Source organism: Telopea speciosissima, chromosome 7 (assembly GCF_018873765.1).
Source record: "Telopea speciosissima isolate NSW1024214 ecotype Mountain lineage chromosome 7, Tspe_v1, whole genome shotgun sequence".
Taxonomy (NCBI): Eukaryota; Viridiplantae; Streptophyta; class Magnoliopsida; order Proteales; family Proteaceae; genus Telopea; species Telopea speciosissima.
Window position 1 is genome coordinate 57102782 of NC_057922.1, and position 25356 is coordinate 57128137.

Genomic DNA, 25356 nt, shown 5'->3' on the forward strand with positions numbered 1-25356 from the left:
ATAAATACACCCACTCCTTCAGTTCATGACTAACAACGTTAAAAATATGATGTGAACTGACAGAATTGCCCTTACAAAAAAAAAAAAAAAAACCTACAACTCATCTTCCCCAAATCAATTGGGGAAGATGAGTTGCCTTCATCCCTTTCTCTCCTCCTTTCTCTCTCTCTCTCTCTCTTGTCAAGTAAACTACCGTGTTCTCTTCTCTAAATGTAAATCTCTAATGGAGAAAAAGAAGGAACTGGTCTTCTTTTTCCAATAGAATCACAAGAAAATTTTAAAGCTAGGTGAAGGAAAACACAAGAAAGTACTAGAATCCTCCCTCCCCTATTCTATACATATAGGACTCTGTGTCCTTCCTCCACAATGTTCAAGAAGTTCTACGCCAATCATCAAGCAATATGTGAAGAGTTCTTTGCAATTTGTGTCAATCCCTAAACAAAACCTAAATCAGTGGCAATGTCGATCATCCCAAGCTTCTTTGATGGCTGGCGAACCATCTATGATCCATTCAACAACTTTCCCTTCTCAACTTCTCTATCTATTCCTCATCCCAAGCTTCTTTGTTTGAAATTTGGAAAATGGTAAAGGACAGACCGACATGGCCTCTCCTTGTCAATCTCTATGAGAAAACTGGATTAGTTTCTCCACCATTCTTCATGCTGCTCCCAACTGAACTTAAGTTTCAAATTCTGGATTTTCTTCCAGGTGTAGATACAACAAAGATTGGTTGTATTCGTTCTGAACTGCGATACCTATCATCAAACGATGATCTGTGGAAGCAGAAATTTGCAAAAGAGTTTGGATTTTCTGTGGCAGAGGCAATTGGAGGGAGCTAGAAGAAGAAGTTTGCTTCACTTTCTGAGAAGAAGAAGATGAGGAAGAGGAGGATGGGTACCATAAGGACAACAAGATTAGGGCCATATCCATTTGGGGATCCTTATTTTTTTATCAGAGACCCTACAGTTCTTGGACCTTTTGGTGGGCGCAATGATGTTTGCCAATGAAACAGTTGCGTTTGCCAATGCCCGAATCGATTGGAAGGAGACCCCAGAAGCCCATATCTTCAAAGCTAATCTTCCTAGGCTCAAAAAGGAAGAAGTGAAGGTTGAAGTGGAAGAAGGCAGAGTTCTCCAGATCAGTGGAGAGTGGAGCAAAGAGCAGGAAGAGAAGAGTGACCAGTGGCAAGGGGTTGAGCATAGTAGTGGCAAGTTCCTACGCAGGTTTAGGTTGCATGAGAATGCCAAGATTGATCAGGTGAAGGCTGCCATGGATAATGGAGTGCTCACTGTTACTATGCCCAAGGAAGAAGTGAAGAAGCCAGAGGTGAAGGCCATTGAAATCTCTGGCTAGAAGTTCTCGTTCTGACAGGAGAGAGAGAGAGAGAGAGATGCCTGCAACTCATCTTCCCCAAAATGAGTCGTAGGTTTTTGTTTTTTTTTTTCTTTCTTTGCAAGGCCAATTTTGTCAGTTCACATCATATTTTTAATGTTGTTAGTCATGAGCCGACGGAATGGGTGTATTTGTTAACGTTTGTAAACCTCAGTGGGGTACACAAAATTATCCAAAACTGAGGGGTAAAATTATACTTTCGTTAAACCTCAGGAGTGGTATGTGTAAATTACCCATATTTTTTAGATTGAAGTATTTTTTTTTTTTTGGAGGTGGGGCCCATGGATCGTGATCTCGGTATCAGCTGGATAGGATCGGATCTACGCCTTCTCTTTCACACTCTAACACACACACTCTCTCTCTTCTACCCAGTGATCAAGAACTCGACTTAAACCTGTCAAAACCGTTGAGTTGTCTCGGTTTTGACAGGTTCCGAGACGAGTTGGACTGAAACTCGAAAGCAGGTCAAAACGGTCTAAACCATGACCAAACAACATGCTTTTTCCTTGGTTTTAGCTGAACTGAACATGATGCCAATAATTCACAGACCAAGCATCTTTACTTTTAGGTGCAGAACCATACTACACAGCCTTATCTTCTACTCCTACCTTCTTTTTTCCATTCAAACCAATGACAGCCTTATCTTCTATTCCTATATTCTTCTCCTATTCTTTATTTTTGCATTTTTTTCTCCTTATTTATTTATTTATTTTAGTTAAAATTCCCTTATGGGTCAAAGTCGTCCATCCTTCCAAAGATTTTTTGTTCAAAATGGAGAAAAGGATTTGATGAAGAAATATTTGGGAGAAATGAAGTTGTTCTTGGTATTCCTTTCGTTTTATTCTATTCTATTCCACAGTAATTGTTCAAATTATATGTTGTGTTGTTTTGTTGATTTTGTTTTTTTTTTTTTTTGGGTTCATAGATCTTGAAAAGAGGATCATTTCAAGGAGAAGAACAGTTTTTATGGAGGCATCTCCTTATATAACAAAAAGCTTCTCAGGTGGGCTGGGGAGATCAATAAAGAGTTTGACATTAAATTCCAACCCTGTGCTTTTCTTTTTACAGTCTGTAATGGACTATCAGATCAATTGGTCCCATAACATGTCATGGGATAGGTAAGTTGTGCATTCGAAAGAACGGCTTCGCAATCTTCAATGGTACGCTGCTTGTAGATTAGACCCACCAATAAACTTCGCAGGGAATTGAAGAGGGGCATCTTAATGTTTTAATTGGATTCAATATATTATTCATGGTTCAAGTACTTTATAATTAGGGGAAAGGTTTCATACACGATCGTGTAAACCGTGTATGTGAGAGGGTGGGAGTTTCAAGACATTAATTAATGGGTGGAGATTTATGACTTTTCCAACTTTTTGTGAGAGATCTTCTCACATACACGGTTTACACAACCGTGTATGAAAACTTTTCCCTTATAATTATGTGAACTAATTATAAATTTATAATACCATTTTAGTGTCTGTATTGTATCAGCGCGTACGTTAGTAAACTTGGGTCAATAACCACAAGTACTATTTTCAGTGATTTTTTTGGTGAATGTAATTCATGGATTGTGTTTAAAATGTGAAAAATAGGCAACTTGCAAAAGATAGACTTAAAAAACCTTGTTTTGGGGTCGAAACTTTAGTTTCTTCCACCAATGGAAAAAAATCCTAGGTTTCGATCAAAATATGGTCGAAATCGAGATGAACTCGATTTCTGGCAGATCGAAACCTTGTTGAAACCCGAGTTTTAGAAACTTGCTTCTACCCTCGTAAGGGTTTTTCGAAGGTTTAGAGACTTCGAAAATTCAAAACCCTTACCTCGTTAGTTCATGAGTCCGAGAGCTTCTTTGTGTAAGGCGATCAAGGACTGTTTGTACAGGCTTTCCGCATGGATCTGCAAATTAGCAATATGCAGAGCTTCGGCTTCATCTGTAACAAGAGAAGGTTCTGCTAAGGAGTAGCAGGAGGCTGGGCGGAGATGCCAGAGCTGATAGGGCTGGAAGAAGCGTTCGCGTTCACGCCAGCCGAGGGTGCTGTAAATGGTGAATTCAAGTCCACCAGAGAATCTCCAATTGGCGACCGCATGGGCGATCATCATTTTTGGTCCTTTTTAACGGGAAAGTTCACAGGATTTCTGTTATTAGGGTTTACACGTGCGAGGCTGATTCTGCGATTTGTTGTCGACTATTCACTCGCCTGAGATGCAGCTCTGATCGCTTCTTGGCGGATTGGATGTATTAGCCCTATAAAGCACTGGTAAGAGTCCAACAAAATCAAAGTCTTTCGCAACTTTGTATTTCATTTTCCTTTGTTGTAATTGAAATGCAATACCGGTCCGGGGTTCTCTCGAACTCGAATATTCTACAGTTTAGATGTCTAATATTTGATGAGCGAAGTGTTGCTGTCGCAACTCCTAGCTGGAACCGAAATTCTGTGGGTTAATTTGCTTCTGTGTGATCTCCTGAGAAAAAAAATGGTGTTGGAACCCTGCTTCCGGTGAAATGATATGAAGTTTTGAATATGAGCGATGGAGGTGGGGAGAGTGGAAAAGAGAACAAAGACGACGCCAAGAGGAAATCGAGGGGAGGCGACGATTTTGGCCGGGCTATTGCCAAGATTGCTGTCGCGCAGATATGTGAGAGCGCGGGTTTTCAGGGCTTCCAGCAGTCCGCGGTTGAAGTCCTCTCCGAAATCGCAATCCGTTACCTCCGTGACTTAGGCAAGACTGCTAAGTTTTACGCTAATTTAGCAGGTAGAACACAGTGTAACGTCTTCGATATCGTTCAGGGGCTTGAAGATTTAGGAACTTCGCAGGGTTTTTCCGGTGCATCAAATGTCCACCGTTGCACTGCAGGTTCAGGCGTAGTTCAAGTTATTACGCAGTACTTGAGCTTGGAAGAAGAGCTTCCTTTTTCCCGCCCTGTTCCATATTTCCCGGTCATCAGAGACAGGAAGCTCACTCCAAGTTTTCTGCAGATCGGAGAGATGCCGCCTGGCAAAAACATTCCCCCTTGGTTGCCTGCATTTCCCGATTCCCACACGTATGTTCACACTCCTGTATGGAATGAGAGGGCAGCAGATCCTCGTACAGATAAAATTGAACAGGTGAGGCAGCGAAGGAAGGCTGAACGGTCTTTGCTGAGTTTGCAGCAGCGTTTGGCATGCAATGGTTCGGCAGCGCCTGCCACAGTGGACCCTGCAGATGCTGGGAAGCTGAAACGAGCAGCAGGAAGTAACCCATTTCTTGCTCCACCTCTGCAGTTTAGCGAGAAAGATGTGTCTTCCGTTGTTCCTCCCCCCCAGCTTTCTAATGAAGAGGTTCTGGAAAAAAGAGTTTCGGTGTTGGATACGTTTGCTCCTGCTATTGAAGCTGCAAAGAGTGGTTTTTATGATTCTGGAGATGGTGAGAGAAAGGACCTCCCTAACAGGAGACCCACTGTGCATTTCAAGCTCGGGAATGGGAAGTCTTTAGGTGCACCTCGTTATTTGAACCTTCACAGTCAGAGTGTGGTGAAAACAGTTCCATGGTTTGGGAGGGACGATGAGAAAGATGACAAGAAGAGGAGAGCAGAGCAAATTCTGAAGGAATCCATGGAAAACCCACGAGAACTTGCTCTGTTGTAAATTAGTTCATTGACTGGTTGCTGACTGGTTGCTTGATCGGGATTTGTATACTTGTTCAAGAGTTCTGCAGCAACAGCAAGGGGTGGGTTGTGGGGTAGTCAAAGTCAAAGGCCATCTTGTTGTTGTGCTATGGATAATATTAGTGGGACGGACAGTTGGGAGTCCCCCTTGGTTCTACCTTAACAAATTTTTGAGGTATGTCAATGTTTGTTCCCTTCATACAGTGGCCCTTGTCTTCAATTCTTTTCAATGAAAACCTTTTTTCTTCTTCCATGATCCTATATTGAATGGATGCATGGACTTCTCCTTTTGTGGTAGTTGTTTATTTGTTTATCCAATTTAACATAGCAATGTCCACATGCATGAGGAAGAGAACTGAACCTGTACATGTCTCTAGTTTTCTGCGATAGCTAATTTTAGATTTTGAGTCTTCCTTAATCCTGTGGGTGCTCTAAGGGTAAGACCCTCATTGACAGTAGGAATGGGATATTAGTTTTGCATTTTTTTTCCTGCATTGTATTTCACCAATGCACAAATTGTGCTTTTTGGATGCTCAGTGTTTACATGCTTCTATTTTATCCAATTGCACTGAAGGTTATAAAACAAAAAGAGGTATGGGATTAATGGTTTATTAAATTGCTGTTGGTCTTTCTGGCTGGCTCCTTCAGTGTATGTTGACCAAGACAAGAAGAGGAATAGCTGTACAAAAATGCAGATATCCAGTACGTCAAATTACATCAGCATAAAATTGTTGTATTTTCGATTTTTTTTCTATAGAACTATGTAGTTGGAGGATATATGTGATGTAGTTCTAGAGGACAAGAAGAAGGGAAGCAACAAATCAAGCCACCAAACTGGTCCAAGAATGGACTAATAGGTGTAATTTTGAGTGTCCTGTGGGTTGTATGGGCCATTTGCTTTATATTTTTGGGTTTACTTATTTAATGGGCAATTTCTATAAGCCCAAATATTATGGATTTAAGTCCTATACAGGTTTAAATAGTTATTTTTTGTTTCTTAGTCATTACGAATATTAGGTTTCTATATTTTGAGTTTATATTTCCTTGCAAATTTTATTTAGTTTCTATTTTGTAATTCTATCCGTTAGCCAAGGAGAGTTTCTATTTTTGTAACAAGGCAATTTATAAATAAAGGAGGAGGCAGTTCCTAGCCTCCCACGATTTTAACAACAAACTTTGAGTGCTATGTGCATGTGTGTGAGTGTGAGAGACAACATACCTTGGTGAGATTCCAAGGTGGAGATTGGTGAGAGGCCATCTCCTAGTTTGTGAGAGACCAACAACCCTTTCTTTCTTTTTTCCCCCTTCCTCTTCTAACCATCAACTTCAGTCCAAATTTTGACAGAATAATACCCGTTACAGCATTCTCCTTCGATGGTGGTTTCAGCCTGATCCATTTGCTGGGTCCTGTGATAGTAATATAACGCCCTTTCCATCCATTGGATGTAAGACAGATTTTGAGATTTTATTCACCGTATCAATTGGTAATTTATACCAGAGTTCTGTCCCCATCAGATTAATCTGCTGTGAGATATAATACGTTATTTATTTCTGGTTTAACCCCAACCCTTCGTAATGTAGCTCTAGATAGGTGAAGGATCCTACTAGAGGCCAAACAGCAGGATCTAAAAGGGGCTGCTGGTTTGAATGGGCAGAATTAGGATTTTAGGTCAATTTCTAGGGTTTAGGGTAGGGTAATGAGAATATAATTTATATGATAAAACTAGGCTGGCTTTAGGAAATTTAATGAGCTAGGTTTGGTTAGATTTGAATGAGATTTTAAATTTCAGAAAATTTAGGGTAAGGGTTTCGGGTTTTGGAAATAGGAAAACAGCCAAAACTAGGGTTTTAGATGGGAATTTGGGGCAGGGCTTTGGATTGAGTGTAGGGGACAGTGGGAGGGATGTTCGAACTTCGAACCAAGTTTGGGCTGGTTTTGATGGTTAGATTAGGCTATGGAAATTTTAGGGTTTGTGGGGCTTTAATGGAGGTTAATGGGAGCTAGGGTTTTAATGGTATGAGGGAGCTGTGGTCTGAATTTGGTTGAATTCTGATAATTGATGAAGGTTGGATGAAGCTTAGATGACCAGGGGTTATGGGGATCAATGGGGATGAAGTAGGTTTAGGTTGGAGGATTAGAAACAGAATTGGGTCTCAAACTTATAGTAGAACCCACTGGCAGCAAGCTTGGACAGCAGAGAAGGATAGAACCACCTTCAATCTTAGGGAACCTCCCAGCTGTCACAGCATAAGGAGTCGTAGGAGATCCACCTACCCTTTCTTCCTTGATAGAACCACAAGGCTGACACTCACAAGGAGTAGCAGCAGAAGCAACAATGGCAGCAAACACGATTTTTTTAATTCATAAAAACTGCGGGGTAGCCTCGCACGATTTAATATTTATAATAAAAGGCTAATAGTCAAATCCTAATACAATCTAAACACTTCCCTCACTTAAATTGTGGAAGGGAATGACTACAATTAAAAACTAATAACTAAAAATAGTAAAAAGACCTAATTGTCCCTAACAACATAAAATAAAAGACAATTAAATCACTTAAATTGAACCAATTGGATACAACCAATTTGAACCGGTTCAATTAAAAAACATAAAAATAAACTAAGTATTGGACTAATCTCGTATGCAACCAATGTACCCCTAGTTTAGGCCCATTAAAGTGGCCTATTACATAGAAAACCCTTGGGATCAAATGCCCAACATATATATATTCCAACATTAGACTTATTTCTAAAGAAATAAGCCCATTTCAATGATGAATCTGCATCAACTGTCCTCAGCTTGAAAAAATTCGTCCTCGAATTTTGCAGTGATGAGGGGGGAACAACATATGAGTAGCAGCTTTAACCATTCCCAAACAAAACTCTGGTGGGGCAGGAACATTAGGAATATAGTCTTCAAGGCGTGGAGCTTTCTCTTCGAAGAACCATGGTGGCATAACAAACTCTATGTGCTCTACCTCTGAATCAGCACCTACTGTGAATGTCCTAACCATAGAGTCTTTAGTGTTAGCAACCTTCTCATCTAATAATTGAGACACAAGCTCCACCTCTTCAAGAACAACATATTGAATATCATTGATTTGCTATAGAATATTCTCAACCACCTCTTCATCTTCTTGGAGGTAAATGAGAGGCAGATGGGGTAAGGGGTGCCGTGGTAGAAGATGCATGACCAAGCTGAGTCATCATACGCTGGAGTTGGGTCACCAACTGTTCGGCAGACATAGAGGAGCTAGTAGAAGCCTCAGTAGTCTCGGTCAAGTAAGCCTGGGGACGAGTCGAACCAGATTTTCCTCCTTTCCAACCTCCTTTAGGACGACCATGGAGTTTCCAACAGGTCTCCTGAGTGTGACGAGGACAACCATAATAGTCGCATTTCACAGGTTCACGAGTAGCACCAGACTTGCTAACTGTACCAACAGTATCCACAGAAAAAGAGGGTTGTGGAGTAGTGACAAGGGCATACCGAGTGGAAACGGCAAGAGGCATCATAACAGAAAGACAATGATCCTCATGCTGAATCATATTGTAAGCCTCAAGTAGTTATGCAAAGTTGCCTCTGCTCAAGGTTTGAAGCCGAATCGGATCATATTCTGTGTTGAGACCATTAAGGAAATCATACACCTGTTCCATTTCACGTTCTTTAGAAAACGTGGCTGCATTAGTAGGCCTTGTCATGGCAACGGGGTGATAGAAGTCTAGTTGCTACCATAAAGTAGTGAGGGCAAAATAATATGCAGGCACTGAAAGTTCTTTCTATATGGTGTCATAAACTTGGCAACGAAGCTCATAGATATGAGCATAATTATTGATCTGCCCATAAGTGTGTTTAACAGCTTCCCATAATTCTTTTCGCAGAATTCAACAGAACAAAGCTCTGACTGATGGCTGGTTCCATAGAATTCAACAAGAAGGACATAATCAAGGCATCATTTGCTAACTAATTTTCCTCGGCAGAAGTCTCTGTAGGCATAGGGGTGTCACCAGTTATGTACCTTGACAAATGATTACCACGAATGGTAAGGAGACAAGCACGTGACCGCGCGAGATAATTAAGTCAATTCAACTTGATGGGTCTTGGCTGAAGAAAATGGTGTGGAGTGCCAAGGTGATTCAAGGGACCACTCCAAGTACCAAGGGAAGTAACAGATTCTTCCATCATAGCGCCAAGAAAAATAAGCACAACAAGTTGGACGGGAAATACCTCAAAAAAAGTCACAAATAAGATGATAGCAAGCATACATATCATAAAAAATTGCTAGGGAAGTAAGGAAGTTGGCACAAGGCAGCAAAAGGCTGGCGACACTTGCGCAGGTTGGCAGAATGGGTCGGCAGATCCTAAAGAGATCGACAGAGGGCCTAGAACAGGTGGCAGAAGTAGATGAGGCAAGGCGGTGGTCTAAAAAGGGCCGTAGAGATGTTGGCAGGCCTGGGCTGATCCAGGCGGAGGCACCGGCAGGGGTTGAAGAGGCACCAACAAGGGCTGGAGAAGCATCGGCAGGGGCTGGAGAGGCACCGATAGGGGTTGGAAGGCCTGGCGCAAGTAGGTAGGGCCGGCAGGCAGTGGTAGTGCGAGGCCGACGTGATCGGCGCAAAAAAGAAGCCATAAAGGAGGGCAAAAAGGGCCATGGGGGTTGCGGTGACGGCGGTGGTTGGTAGTGGCAAATTCTGAAAAATCGCTAAGAGGATTAAGCTTTGATACCAAGTTGAGAAAGACGAGAGAAAAGAATGATTCTGTCTTATTGAATAGACAGAGGCCACCGCTTTATTTATAATCATATATCATTACAAATCTGGAAATAAATCCTAACATAATCATATGTGCAACATGTGCATATTGAACCCAAACACTCTAATGTATCTGGGTTCGGGTCACGGGTCACTGGGTCATCCGTTAACATAAGATTTAGTAGGCATGAAACAAGCATTAAAGGCTACTAAATAAATGGTTGGAAGAGTAGAGGAAGAGTGAAGCCCAAGAGAACCTGCTGCCCAAATCCTTTTAGAGAAAGGATAAGATAGGAAAAGGTGTCATGGAGTTTCATTTTCCATGTTACATAGGCAAACAACGTTCATCAATATGTAGAAAAGTTTGGATTTTATTTTTGGTATTAAGACCACCTATAAAAACCTTCTACAAGAACAGACAGAATTTTAGGTTGTGTAGACACACCATTTTGTCGCCCCAAGTGGCCCTAGACGATGATGAGCTTGGAATCTACCCAAAGTATGGAAGTGGTTCCTTGTTATAGTTCGAAGTGTCCCCCTTGCCCCCAGGCAGTGTTCTCAACTCCCATGATGGTATAGGTGGTTAAAATGAACCCAAAATAATGTAGTCCTAGAATAGGAGATAATCCTATTAGGAGCCAGGTGAAATCAGATTCTGATCGAGTCTGCTGTTTGGGGCAGATTTGGGGCTCTTTAGGGCTAACCTAGGGTTTAGGCTAGGGTTATGGATGAAAGTAATATATGGTAATGATCAGCAGGTCTAGGGGGTTATTTTGATATAAAAATATTGGGATTTGGATCAGTTTAAAATTCCTGCAGAATTAGGGTTAGGGTTTCGGGTTTTAGAAATTGAGAAAAATTACCAAAACTAGGGTTTTGAGTGGGATCTAAGGGCTGGGACTAAGGTCGAGTTTTCTAAACAGTAAGGGAAAGGTTCGATCCAAATATGGAAGGGTTTTGGTGGTTAGAAGTACGGATTCTGGAATTTTAGGGTTTTTGAACTAGGGATGAGGGCAGCAGTCAGGATCGAGTGGAGGGGTTAATGTAGTGATGCTGTATCTGAAGTTTGAAGGGATTTGGGTGATAGGATATGGCTGGACAGAATTTAGAACACTAGGGTTTATGAAATTAAAATAGAAAATAAAGGGGGAATTGATTGGGAAGGAGAGTGAATAGAAAAAACAGAATTTAAAGTTCAAACTCAACACTGGAATCCACCGGCAGCAGCTTGAATGATGAAGGATGAAGCCACCTTCAGAGAGAGATCCTCCCAGCCGTCACGGCATAAGGAGTCGCAGGAATCCACCCACCCTTTCCACCTTGAAATCCACAAGGATGCATACTCAAAGGAGCAGAACAGCAGCAGCAGTCGGCCAGCAACAGAAAACAGTCTTTTAATTCAAATTTCAATGTGGGGAAGCCTTCCATGATTTACTATATTAATAAGATGGCTTTATGCCAAGTCCTAGTACAATTTAAAGTCTTTTCCTTCAAAAATCGTGGAAGGAAGAGATTTAATCTAACTTAACTAATTTAAAACAGTAAAAGACCTATTTAACCCTACTAACTTAAGTTAAATGATATCTAACTTAAAATTATTAATTTAAAAGAAGATTCCATATTAGCCAATAGGATATAAGGACCTATTAACCAATAGGAACACTTCACTTAAATTAGACCAATTGAACCAATTGGATGCAACCAATTCTAAACCGGTTCAATCTAAAAACAAGAAAATAAACTAAACCGGTTCATTCTAAAAACAAGAAAATAAACTAAGTATTGGGCTAATCCCGTATGCAACCTATATACCCCTAGTTTAGGCTCATTAAAGTGGCCTAATACATAAAAAAACCCTTGGGAACAAAGGCCCAACATGTATATAATCCAACCCTAGGCCTATTTCTAAAGAAATAAGCCCTATTTGGTGATCATTTTGCATCACAAAATGATTTTCAAAATAGTGGTCAACGGTTTTGACACACTTACGTAGAGTCGTAGACCCAGACTGACCCCATAGACTGAGACCTTAGCTGGAATAGGCTTAGAACCAGCTAAATTACGCCCTGGTGCTGCATATGGACCAGGTACATACTGTTCCGAAACAGCACTAATAAAAAGTCGACCTCGAACCAGGGAAACTAGCGGGAGATCGATTGCAGCAGGATTGATACAATGAAAAGAACAAATTAAACTGCAACTCTTTTTTTTTTATTGCTGAATTCTGTTACATATGAAGAAGAAAATAAAAAGGATAAGAAGAAGAAGAAAGGGATATAGAAGAGAAGGGGGGGATAGGGGAATGGGCTTCTCACTCTGAGTCTCTCACCCATAGCTATCCCAGTTGTTGAAACATGAAATTTCTCCCATAACCAATGGCAACAAGGCTTGAAAATTCTTTTTCTCCAAAATTGATCATTCCTTACAATAGGGGGCCTATTAATAGCTTAGGCAAGCTTACAAAATTGAAGGTAGAAAATAGGACCTTCCTAAAACCAAAATAGAAGGTAGTAAAATAGCAAATAATGAAAAATAGAAACTAGATGAAAATAGAAACTACTAAGGCTTTATAGATCCAGCCTTCTAAACAAGCAAGGAAACAAATATAGAAACAACCTGAAATTAGAAACTACATAATATAAACTGAAAATAGAACCTAAACTATGGTAGCATTAGGATAGAATCTTTCTCAACTTGATGGGCCCACAAAATCATCTAAAAAATATCTCCACTCAAGGAAAATATGGGCCGTGACATTTGTTTTCTTCATGCTTCACTCTGGGCTGGGGCTGCCTTAGGTGATGCTCCATCGAATCAACAAAAACTTCCCACATCCTTAGACCAGACTGCTTCTCACAGCAGTCGCATCCCACGCTCTTGCTGGACTGGTTTTGGGGCTTGTTTTGCGGTTACATATGGACTTGTGATCTACGTCAACTCTCCCCATCTTGAAAAAAAACTCACCCTCGAGTTTGGTAGAGTTGTCGAATCTAACTTGCATGATGAATCTTCAAGTAGAATGCAACAACCGTCAATCTTTAGCCGCCTCTCCTTAGCTCTAATACCAAATAATGTAAAAGTCGACCTGGAACCAGGGAAACCAGCTTGAGATCGATTGCAGCAGGATTGATTCAATGAAAAGAACAAATTAAACTGCAACTCTTTTGTTTTTTTATTGCTATTTTTCTGTTACATATGAAGAAGAAAATAAAAAGGGGTAAGAAGAAGGGGGGGGGGGTAGGGGAATACGCGTTTCACTCTGGGTCTCTCACCCACAGCTATCCCAGTTGTTGAAACATGGAATTTCTCCCCTAACCAATGGCAACAAGGCCTGGAAATTCTTTTCTCCAAAATCTTATCATTCCTTACAATAGGGGGCCTATTAATAGCTTAGGCAAGCTTACAAAATAGAAGGTAGAAAATAGAAACTTCCTAAAACCAAAATAGAAGATGGTAAGATAGCAACTAATGAAAAATAGAAACTACTAAGGCTTTATAGATCCAGCCTCTAAACAAGCAAGGAACAAATATAAAAACAACCTGAAATTAGAAACTACATAATATACTTTCTAAAGCTGAAAGTAGAACTTAAACTATGGCAGCATTAGGATAGAATCTTTCTCCGCTTGATGGGCCCACAAAATCATCTAAAAAACATCTCCAACCAAGAAAAATATGGGCTGTGACACTGTTCACGTAGACAGTGTTTTTGGTCTTTTATTTTTTTCATGCTTCACTCTGGGTTGGGGTTGTGATGCAGATTCATCACCAAATAGGGCTTGTTTCATTGGGAATAAGTCTAGGGTTGGGTTACATATATGTTGGGCCTATGATCCCATGGGTTTCTAATGTAATAGGCCACTTTTTTTGGATTAAAATATGGGTAAATAGGTTGTATACGGGATTAGCTCATATACTTAGCTTTTTATTTGGTGTTTTAAATTGAACCGGTTCAACCAATGATTCAATTTAAATGATTTTAGTAGTTTTCTTTTAAGTATTTAAATTGGGCTGCATTAGGACTCTATTTTGAGTCTATTTCAGTTTTCTAGTCAGTTTAAGTTAGCTAATAGATTAAGGATTGGGTTAGGCCTTTCCTTTTTAGTGTCGGAGTCTAATCTTGAGTCTTTTATATAAGGTTGTAAGGGGGCCAAGTATTGAATACCAATTTGATTAATGAAAAAGCTTTTGTTTGCTCCCATAGCTGCTCCTTTGCTCCTTGCGAGTGTGCATCTTTGTGGTTCTATCAAGGTGGAAAGGGATTGGTGGAATCTGATCGACTCCTTACGCTATGATGGTTGGGAGGATCCTCTACAGCTGGAAGGTGGTTCTATCCTTCTATCACAGAGCTGCTACTTCCATTGAAGACCCGCAACAAGTAAGAAATTCTACAACTATTCTTCTTCCTTCTAGAAGGTCACATACAAGGTGATTTTTGTGAGAATTTTGCCCAGCCAAATCTAACCATTAGAATCTGCTAAAAATTTGATCGAATCTTCCTCAAACCCTAACAGAGACTCAATTCAAATTTCAGTACCCATCTACCCAGCCGATTGTCTGAAATTACAGTTTTACTCCTCTCTCCTATTTTTACTAGGTAACCTCCATAACTCCAGATTTAACCATCTGATTTAGTTGTAACTTTCAGCATATATTCCCCTCCACCCTACCCACACTCAACCTAAAGCCCTTGCCCTAACTCCACCTATAAACCCTAGATTCCATCACTTCCCTATTTCCCAAAACCCTAACCCTAGTTGCTGCCCAATTACATCTAAACTACTTCTATTCATCCAAAACCAATAAAACCTAGTTCATTAGACTCCCCTAAACCTGCCTAGCTGTACCATATAATACTCATCCCCATTACCCTAACCCGAACCCTAGAATTTGACCTAAAACTCCTATTCTGTTCTATTGAAACTGCAGAACCAGTAACCTTGCTGGGCTGGTTTTGGGGCTTGTTCTTGCGGGTACATATGGACTTGTGATCTACATCACCCCTTACGCATTTTGGGGGATCCTGATACGATTTCGATATGTTTCCGACAAATTCCAATACGAAGTTTCATTATTTGCAAGTGTATTGGAGTATTTTGGGGCATAAGTTGCTGTGCTGCTATGTCAGTTTTGACTTGAAGCCCCTAAGCTGAGTCTAGGCCACTCGAATTATCTTCCTTTGTGAAAATTGTAGGCAGATGAGTCCTCTTTCTTCCAGTCTTCATTTCATATTTTTGTGATTTTTCTGTGATTTCTTATCGTTTTTCTACTGAGCACAACTCACTGCTGCCCTCTATGGGGGCAGCGGTGCTGTGCACAGTTATATTGCTTTGTCGAATGGGTTTTGCAAAGAACCCTTTTCACAATGTAGGCCACTCAAATGATCTTCCTTCACGAAAATTGTAGACAAGTGAGTCCTCTTTCTTCCAGTATTGATTTCATATTTTTGTATATTTTTTTTGTGATTTCTTCTCGTTTTTCTACTGCGCACGATTCGCTGCTGCCCTCCATGGGGCATTGGTGCTGTGCACAGTTATATTGCTTTGTCAAATGGGTTTTGCAAAGAACCCTTTCCACCATGTCTTCCTAAACCCTTCAGCTATCTTCTCTGATTTTACCGGATTTTATGTTGCTACTTCGGTATTTTTCATTTATTTTTTCTTCTTAGAGTAGGCTGTATTCACTGTTTTTTCTTAAACGAAATTTTCATCTTTATTTTAATCTCTTTTAGATGATTTCATCGCTTTTCTTCATCTTAGAGGTTTAGATCCCTCCCCCTTTCCTCTTTTCATGTTTTTCACCCTTTTTAGGCTAGTTTAGCACTAGGAGTATTTTCATAGTTTCCCATGCACAAATTTACCCTCATTTATTTTTTATTATTCTTGATGTCCTACATGCTGTCAATCATGTTTTGAATGCTTCTGTTTATGTCTACCATGCTCTAAATGCCTATATCTCCATGCTTTGTTATTTTGAATGGCAGTTCTGTAATTTCCAGCATGTTTACTATAGGATTTATATTCCTCTCAACCATGTATGCTTTAAATTCCAATATACTAACCACGCAGGGTAAAGTTGGATCAAGGTATGCCATCCATCCATCTTCTTTTGTGATTGTGTGTGACTTCCTAGCATTCTTAATTATATTAATTTAGGTTCAACCCAAATAACATCAACCTAAGGTAGAAGTCCGGTTTTTACTGGGTGGACCAGGGTGCCTAATACCTTCCTCGGACTGCAGCCTGACATGGACCCCAACCTTTGGATTGCACTAGTTCCGATTGGAGTCATTTTGTTTTATTTTCAGCATGGGTACTAGACCCTAATCTAGGTGGCGACTCCTTGTCATTTAGACTTTGAGATCAGGTTTCACCCCCGAAACCCGTAGTCCTCACAGGTGGTGATGCAGAGCATCCAACAGATCCAACCAACAACCCACCATTAAGAAGGCCTGATCACTACTTTGTCAAGAAGTATGCTAGGCTAAAGGCCCAGTCCAAGCCCACAACCCAGCAGCAGCCAAAGGCCTAGCCCAACTAAGAATTCATGTGCATAGGCCTAAGTCTGGCCAACAGTAGCAAGCCTAGCCTATGGCTAATCCTCTTGGGCCTAGGACCAGATCAGACCACCTTGGCTGGCCCTCTTTATTTTTGTCTTTTAGTTTCCCTAAAGTCATTGGTAGTAGATGACTAAAGTCATGTTTGTAACTTAAAGTCATTAGTAATAGGTTACTAAAGTCTTGGTTGTAACTTAAAGTCGTTGGTGGTAGGTTACTAAAGTCTTTGGTGGTAGGTTACTAAAGTCTTGGTTGTTTCCTAAAGTTATTGGTGGTAGGTTCCTAAAGTCATAGTCATTAATAGTAAGTTACTAAAGTCATGTTTGTAAGTCATTGGTGGTTGTAACTTATAGGCATTTATGCCTCTCTCCTCATACTATATAAAGAGACCATGGTTGCTCATGGAAGGATGAATTACAACCAACAAATCAATCTCCTTGTGAGTTCTTTACTTGATAGCAAGTGGCCTTGGGTGGATCTCCCTTTGTGGTCTAGGTGGGACTCCTACGGCTGTGACACTAGTGGGACTCTAGTTGTCTAACTTATCTTTTATTTATCATCCTTATCCTCAAGTATCCATCATCCATTACAGCAGATCATCTTCAAGTAAGTTATCAAGATATCTTATATTCTGTTCCTACACCCTTCTTCCATTCACACCCCTTTGCTGCCTTTAAACCTATACATAACCCTCTTTCTATAACCCTCTAGCCGTGCCTTTTCTTTACCTCCATCAAAACCAGCAGTCAACCATTCTAATCAACCTTAGCCTACTTAAACCCATTTCAGTTCAGACCCTATCCCCTTCCAGTTTTGATCTTGTCGTGCTAACCATTTCAGGGTTGCACCAAATTGGTATTAGAGCTGTGTCTGGTGAAGAGGATAACCCCCACTCTCTTGAAGAAATTTCTGCTACTATGAGGCAGATGTTTAACTCCATGCAAGAGATGTCAGCTCGTATATTAGCAATAGAGTAGCGACAACCCTCTACTTCTCACCCTCCAATCAATAACATGGAGGCTGGAAGTGAGCATCATCCACCGGTCGGATCGTTTGTAGCCAGCAGGGTTCCTTTAAGGACCAACATACATGCACCACCACCACTACCACCACCACATCAGCCACCAACCTTTGAGAATTACATGCGAACCTATTTTGAGCAAAATGCGGGCCAACATCCCCGAAGGGAAGACGATACTCACAAGGTCAAAATGGAGCTGAAAGAGTACAATGGAAAGCTCGATTCCCAGGTATTTCTTGATTGGTTAAATGCTATTGATGATTACTTCGATTGGTATGAGATGCCGGAGTTGAGAAAAATCAAACTCGTCAAGACCTAATTAATTGGTCCTGCTCGGGAATGGTGGAAAATGCATGAAAATAGAATGGCTGCCAAGGGTACTCCCATCACATCTTGGGAGGAAATGAAAGAAGATTTAAAAGATAACTATCTTCCCCCTTCTTTCATTGATCGACTTCATGATCAGTTTAATACCCTCCGTAAAGGAACCTTGTCTGTGGCTGAATACACGGAACAATTCGCTTCCTTACTTTCTCGAACTGGTATTGAGGCAAGTGATGCTCAACTCATGTCTAAATTCAAGCTTGGCTTGAAACTTGAGGTTCGTAGAGCAATGGGAACTACTAGTATCTATGATATTAGGGATTGTTATCAAAAAGCCTTGGATGCTGAGGATCTGTTAAAATTATCGTCCGAGTCTTTTAACACTTCCACTAGAGATGTTAAGAGGATTACTTTCAACCAATCAACCAACAATAGGCCCCCTTTTCACTCAAGTGCTGTCCCTAAAACTGTTGATAAGGGAAAGTCCCCTATGCAAGAGAGTGACAAAAGCCAAACTTGTTATCATTGCAACAAAACTGGCCATTTTGCTAAGTACTGTCCACAGAAAGTACGACGTGCTAATTTTGTTGTAGCTGAACTTGAGCCTGATGATGATGATGTTGAAATCAATGATGGTTTACCCCTTGATGAGGAGGATGAACAGGTTTTTGAAAACCAAGAAGAGGAGCTGGAATCTCATGATGTATATGTTGTACATCGAATCCTAGTGGCTGAAACACAAGGTGAGGACTGGCGTAGGCAATGCATATTCTATAATAGAATGGCCTGTGGACCCAAAGTAGCACAAGTTATTGTGGACAACGGTAGCTGTGTTAATGTTGTCTCACAAAGTTTTATTGCAAAGGTCAACCTCCAAGCCGAGAAACATCCTCACATGGTATCCCTCCTCAACGGGAACTTTATAGTGGTTAATCAAAGATGTTCGGTTCCCCTTAAGTTGGGTTCCTATGAAGAAGAAATATGGTGTGATGTCATTTCTATGAGTATGATCGATATTCTACTTGGTAGACCATGGATTTACGACAATGATGTAGCATTTGGCGGTAAAAAGAACCTTTGTTCTTTCATTTTCAATGGAAAGAAGATCATCTTCAATCCAATGAATCTGCAAAATTCAAAGCCACAGAACCAACCAGCCAGCAATACACCAGCTCAAAAGTTCAACAAGAAGCTGGAAAAAGGTACCTCCGGTGGCGTTAAACTTCGAGCTGTACCATGCTGGGAGTTTGTAAAAACAAGTGCTGAAACAGGCTTGTTGTGGCCTTGGTCACAAAGGCAAATATCCCCATCCCCAAAGTTACTTATCCCAAGCCTATCTAGGCTCTTTTGAATGATTTTGTAGATCTTATCATCTTATCCCAGAGGAACTTCCAGATGAGTTGGCCCCAATGAGGGACATTCAGCATGCTATCGACCTTGTGCCAGCGTCTATCTTCCCAAATCTGCCGTGTACCGTTTGAGTCTAACGGAGCATGCGGAGTTAAGGAGGCAAGTTGAAGAATTATTGAAGAAAGGTTTTCTCCAAGAAAGCATGAGTCCTTGTGTTGTACCAGCCGTTCTCACCCCAAAGAAAGATGGTTCGTGGCGAATGTGTATCGATAGCCGCGCTATCAACAAGATCACCGTGAAGTACAGATTTCCAATCCCTCGGCTCGATGACATGTTGGACATGCTTTCCAACTCCAATATCTTTTCAAAGATAGATCTAAGGAGCGGCCGAGCGGGTATCACCAAATCCGCATTCGGCCCGGAGATGAATGGAAAACGGCTTTCAGAACTAAAGAGGGACTCTATGAATGGAAAGTCATGCCTTTTGGACTTACCAATGCCCCTAATACTTTCATGAGGGTGATGACTCAGGTATTGTGCCCATTTATTGGTAATTTCTGGTTGTGTATTTTGACAACATCTTGATTTATAGCAAGGACACGACAGATCACTTGGAGCATGTACGCCATGTGATGCGAGTTCTCCGTTCGGCGAAGCTATATATCAACTTGAAGAAATGTTCTTTCATGCTGCCCAAGGTTCTTTTCCTTGGATTCATTGTCTCTTCCAAAGGCGTTGAAGCTGATCCAGAGAAGATTCAAAGCATCGTCGATTGGCCAATTCCAAAGACCATCATCGAAGTTCGGAGTTTCCATGGCTTGGCCTCTTTTTATCGACGCTTCATCAAAGGATTTAGCATCATCACGGCTCCTATAACAGAGTGTCTCAAAGGAAAAAGAAAATTTTAATGGACACTTGCTGCTACTAAAGCCCTCGCTCAAATTAAGAAGTGTATGATAGAGGCGCCTATCCTACAACTTCCCAACTTTGACATCATTTTTAAGGTGTCTACTGATGCTTCCCATGTTGGTATTGGTGGCGTTCTTATGCAAGTTGGACACCCAAGTGCATTCTATAGTGAGAAGCTCAATGATGCAAAACGGCGGTACTCCACTTATGACATGGAGTTGTATGCTGTGGTCCAAGTCTTGAAGCATTGGCGCCATTATTTGATTGGAAAAGAATTTATCTTATTTACCGCTCAAGCATTTGCATTCACAAAAGTTGGTTAGCCAAAAACATGCCAAATGGGTAGTCTATTTGCAAGAGTTTGTCTTTGCTTTAAAATACAAGGCAGGCAAGGAGAACGTGGTGGCCGATGCCCTCAGCCGGAAAATATTGGTGCTCAATACTTTTTCAGCCCATGCCATGAACATTGATCATGTAAAGACCGAGTATCCCACAGATAAGGATTTTTCCGAGGTCCATAACACCTTGCAGCAAGGTGGGACAGATTTCAAATACTCACTACACGATGGCTATTTGTTTATGGGCACTCGTTTATATATTCCTGCATCTTCCCTAAGGCAGCACCTTATTCGGGAACTACATGGAGGAGGGTTAGGTGGACACTTTGGGCATGATAAGACTCTCCTACAAGTTGCTGATCGTTACTATTGGCCTCACCTTCTCAAGGATGTTGAGCATGAGACCAAACAATGCCGTACGTGTCAACTGGCGAAAGGAACTAAGCAAAACATTGGTTTATACTCCCCGCTGCCCTTTCCACATTCGCCATGGGTTCACATAAGTATGGATTTTGTGCTTGGTCTTCCTCCTACTCGAGACAAGCATGATTCTATATTTGTGGTGGTTGATCATTTCTCCAAAATGGCCCATTTTATCCCATGCCGTAAGACATCTGATGCACGGCACATTGTTATACTCTTCTTCAAAGAAGTTGTTCGCCTTCATGGACTCCCTGAGTCTATTGTTTCGGATCGTGATGTCAAGTTCATGAGCTACTTCTGGAAAACTCTATGGCTGAAAACCAATACCCAGTTGAAGTTCTCTACGGCATTCCATCCTCAGACCGATGGGCAAACAGAAATCGTCAACCGGAGCTTAGGTAATCTCCTACGTTGTTTGGTAAGGGATTATGAGAAGACTTGGCCATCTATTCTTGACATAGCCGAGTTTGCCTATAATAGCTAGGTTAACCGCACCACGGGTCGCACCCCTTTTGAGATAGTGCTTAGAGTCCAACCCCGACGTCCAATAGACTTGGTCCCGCTCCCTCCTAATGCCTGGGTCAGCATTGAGGCGGATGAGTTTATTAGGCACATCACTGAGGTACATGTAGATGTGCATCGACGTATTGCCCTTAGCAATGATTCTTATGCTGCAAATGCTAATCGGCATCGGCGTTTAGTCACTTTTTCACCCGGTGACATGGTTATGTTTCGTATTCATGCTGAGAGGATTATGTCTGAAACCAACCACAAGTTGCACCCGCGAAAGATGGGTCCCTACAAAGTGCTCAAGCAAATTGGTCCTAATGCTTATCTTTTAGAGTTGCCACCCGACATGAACATTACCAATGTATTCAATGTGTCTGATCTCACTCTTTACACCGGTCATCATTCCGATGATGGCGATACTGAGCACTCCCTTTGTGTTCCCCAATTCAAGGCTGCCCCGAAGGATACCATTGAAGACGTGCTTGATGACCATTATGTTGCAACGCGTAATGGGGGGTATCACAAGTTTCTTGTCAATTGGAAAGGACACCTGAGATCTAATCTTACTTGGATCCATGCCGATGATTTCAAACGCCTTGATCCGGATCTCTATGAAGAGTACATGACTATCCAACATTCATCGGGGATGAATGATTTCAACATGAGGGGAGTTGATGCAGAGCATCCAGTTGATCCAACCAACAGCCCACCATCAAGAAGGCTTGATCACTACTTTGTTAAGAAGTATGCTAGGCTAAAGCCCCAGTCCAAGCCCACACAGCCCATCAGCAGCCAAAGGTCCAGCCCAACTAAGAATTCATGCGCGTAGGCCCAAGTCTGGCCAATAGTAGCAGGCCAAGCCCATGGCTAATCCTCTTGGGCCTAGGACCAGATCAGACCACCTTGGCTGGCCCTCTTTATTCTTGTCTTTTAGTTTCCCTAAAGTCATTGGTAGTAGGTGACTAAAGTCTTGGTTGTAACTTAAAGTCTTTGGTGGTAGGTTACTAAAGTCTTGGTTGTAACTTAAAGTCTTTGGTGGTAGGTTACTAAAGTCTTGGTTGTTTCCTAAAGTCATTGGTGGTAGGTTCCTAAAGTCATAGTCATTAATAGTAGGTTACTAAAGGTATGTTTGTAAGTCATTGGTGGTTGTAACTTATAGGCATTTATGCCTCTCTCCTCATACTATATAAAGAGACCATGGTTGCTCATGGAAGGATGAATTACAACCAACAAATCAATCTCCTTGTGAGTTCTTTACTTGATAGCAAGTGGCCTTGGGTGGATCTCCCTTTGTGGTCTAGGTGGGACTCCTACGGCTGGGACACTAGGGGGACTCTAGTTGTCTAACTTAACTTTTATTTATCATCCTTATCCTCAAGTATCCATCATCCATTACAGCAGATCATCTTCTAGTAAGTTATCAAGATATCTTATATTCTGTTCCTACACCCTTCTTCCATTCACACCCCTTTGCTGCCTTTAAACCCTATACATAACCCTCTTTCTATAACCCTCTAGCCGTGCCTTTTCTTTACCTCCATCAAAACCAGCAGTCAACCATCCTAATCAACCTTAGCCTAATTAAACCCATTTCAGTTCAGACCCTATCCCCTACCAGTTTTGATCTTGGCGTGCTAACCATCTCTGGTTTGCACCAGGTGGTGGGTAGGTAATTTCCAAATTGATTTCCATACAATTTTGTGTGGCTGATGAAGTTCATTATCATTTCAGAGGCTCATAAAGGAAGCAACTGCCTTCGTCAAGAGCAAACCAGATCTAGTGATGGGAGTGGAAACCTGGTCAGAGGAGGGAGTTTGAGAAAGTGGGATTTGGAGAATAAATTTGGCTACCGCTAAAGGAAAATAGTAGCTATTAAGGCATTATTCAAAGATCCGTTATTCATCAGTTCATTGACTATATTATAGGTCATATGTGGTGTAATGGATGATGGTACACCGAATGAATCGAGGTTCAAGAGCCAATGGTCATTCCAAATATTAATATTCGTCCCAGGTCCCACCACCTACTTGCAAACAAAGAATGTTTTGTAGTTCAGGGAGAATAGTTCTAATACTGTTCCATGTCCACGACCCTCTGGGTAGGGTATGGTCATGTGCTAGAAGATTCCGAGATGGGAATTACTTAGCTTTTGAAGTCTTGGCCCACAACTGGTTTGGTTTTGTGATAAGACGCCACCCTAGTTTTAAAAGAAGCTCTTTGTTATGTGTAAGGAAGGTTCGAAACCCCAGGCCACCAATACATTTTATGGGCATAGGTTCTTATGACCATAGGTTCTTATGACAGTCAGTATATTCTCTCCAAACCTCGCATTAATTGATTCTAATTGGGTGCAAAAAGATTTGGGAACTAGGAAACAATACATGAAAGGTAGGGATGGAGTTCAGAACCTAGTTAATAAGAACACTTCATCCTACTTGGCATAGGAGATTGTACTTCCAATCAGACAATCGATTCTTAACCCTAACTATCAGATGGTTGAGGCAATGTGTTTTCGAGCTTAAAGAGAAAGTTGGAGTACCAAAATACTTGGTATGTTGCTCCATTTCCGAACCCCCCAAGTGGTGATTTAATCGATCTCTTAATCGACTCAGAGGTATTGGAGCTAAAAAAGATACCACTCTTAGACTAATTGTTTTGTTTACCAGATAAATCCTCAGAAAGATGGAGGATAGTTAGGATGGTATTGACATCCTCAACTGTGTTCCTACAGAAAAGGTGGTGTCATTTGCTAAAAGGAGGTAAGTTCCAAAGTTGATCAAGCAATTTTGATGCCACAAAATGGATTCAACTCATGATAGACCCGAAGCGAATGTTAAAGACATTCCATTACCATGTTAAAGAGGTACAGACATAATGGGCATCCTTGCTAGATTCCTTGAGAATTGAGTTGGTTCGATTGATTCGAAACAACTCCCCACAACCTTAATCGAAAAGGAGCAGGTGAAGAGTTCACAAAACATCACACCAATGAGTATCAGAACCCAAGAATTCAAAAATGGCTCTGAAAAAATCCCATTGTAATCTGTCATAAGCCTTCGACATATCCAGCTTAAGAGCTAGATACCCAGTCTCACCTCTCCTCTTGTGTTTGAGGACATGGAATATTTCTTGGGCAATATTGATGTTGTCAGTAATTTGATGACCTTTACAAATGCTGATTGAAACGGGGAAAGGAATTGATTGAAACAAAAGTTTAAGTCTAGACTAACGGGTCTGGAATCTGTTACTGAATGGGCAGACTCTTTTGTTGGGATAAAAGTTAGAAGCATATGATTTATTCCGGAGGGTAGGGAAGTTGTACTGAAAAAGACTGGGTTATATGACCTTTGATAACATCTCAACATTGCTGGTAGAAGACAATTGGAAGTCCATCCAAACCTGGTGCTTTGAATGCACCAATACTAAAAACCACAGCTTTATTTTTTCTTCGACAGAGGGTATAGTGATTAGACCCTCATTATCGCTAGGTGAGATGATGGAGTGAAAGAGACTTTAACAAAATGATGGATCGAGAGGATTGGATGTGGTGAAGATACTTTGATAATATATTGCAAATAAATGATCAATCTGAGGATGGTTGTATACCTAAACTCCCTAAGAGTCCAAGAGAGAAGAAATTCTCCGCTTCCTAATATTGGAGTTTGCTAAGTAGTGGTAGAATTTAGTATTCTCATCTCCCTCACAAAGACAGATGCCTGGGCCTTTACATCCAGAAAATTTTCTCATCTTGGAGGAGAATGTTGATATGGGTTTCAATTTCTTGAATTTGAGAGGAAACTGTAATAGAAGGATCAAGGTTTTCAAGAAAGAAACTAAAGTCTGTGGAAAAGATTTTGTTTCAACGATTCCAAATGACCAAAAACATCTTTGTTCCACTGCTTGAGGAAAGCTGTCATATTGATTATTTTGACCTAAAGGTTTGCAGTTGTACATTGATCCGACTTAAGAGGAAAAAAATTCTTAAAATTGGGATGGTGGAGCCACGCTGACTGGAAATGAAATAGCTTTCGGTAAGAGACCTTTGGTGGATTGGTGTTCAAGAGAAGAGGATTATGGTCAGAACCAAATGATTGAAGAGTACACAAAGATGCATTGGGCCAAACAGAAAGCCAAA

General features: G+C 41.0%; 1 protein-coding gene and 1 long non-coding RNA gene across 2 annotated transcripts; both read left to right on the forward strand.

Annotated features, from left to right (window-relative positions):
* Positions 1 to 1206: 1206 nt before the first annotated feature.
* Positions 1207 to 23926, forward strand: LOC122669571. The gene is made up of 3 exons (XR_006334045.1): positions 1207 to 1361; positions 8060 to 8067; positions 23915 to 23926. It is a non-coding gene; the product is annotated as an uncharacterized LOC122669571 (long non-coding RNA).
* Positions 3495 to 5321, forward strand: LOC122669570 (transcription initiation factor TFIID subunit 8-like). Its single transcript, XM_043866362.1, has one exon. The coding sequence runs from the start codon at positions 3918 to 3920 to the stop codon at positions 5019 to 5021; it is 1104 nt and encodes a 367-aa protein (XP_043722297.1). The 5' UTR covers positions 3495 to 3917; the 3' UTR covers positions 5022 to 5321.
* Positions 23927 to 25356: the final 1430 nt, after the last annotated feature.

Bases quoted from the DNA above. Each gene is read 5' to 3' on its own strand.
- LOC122669570 (XM_043866362.1), top strand. From the start codon at position 3,918: ATGAGCGATGGAGGTGGGGAGAGTGGAAAAGAGAACAAAGACGACGCC.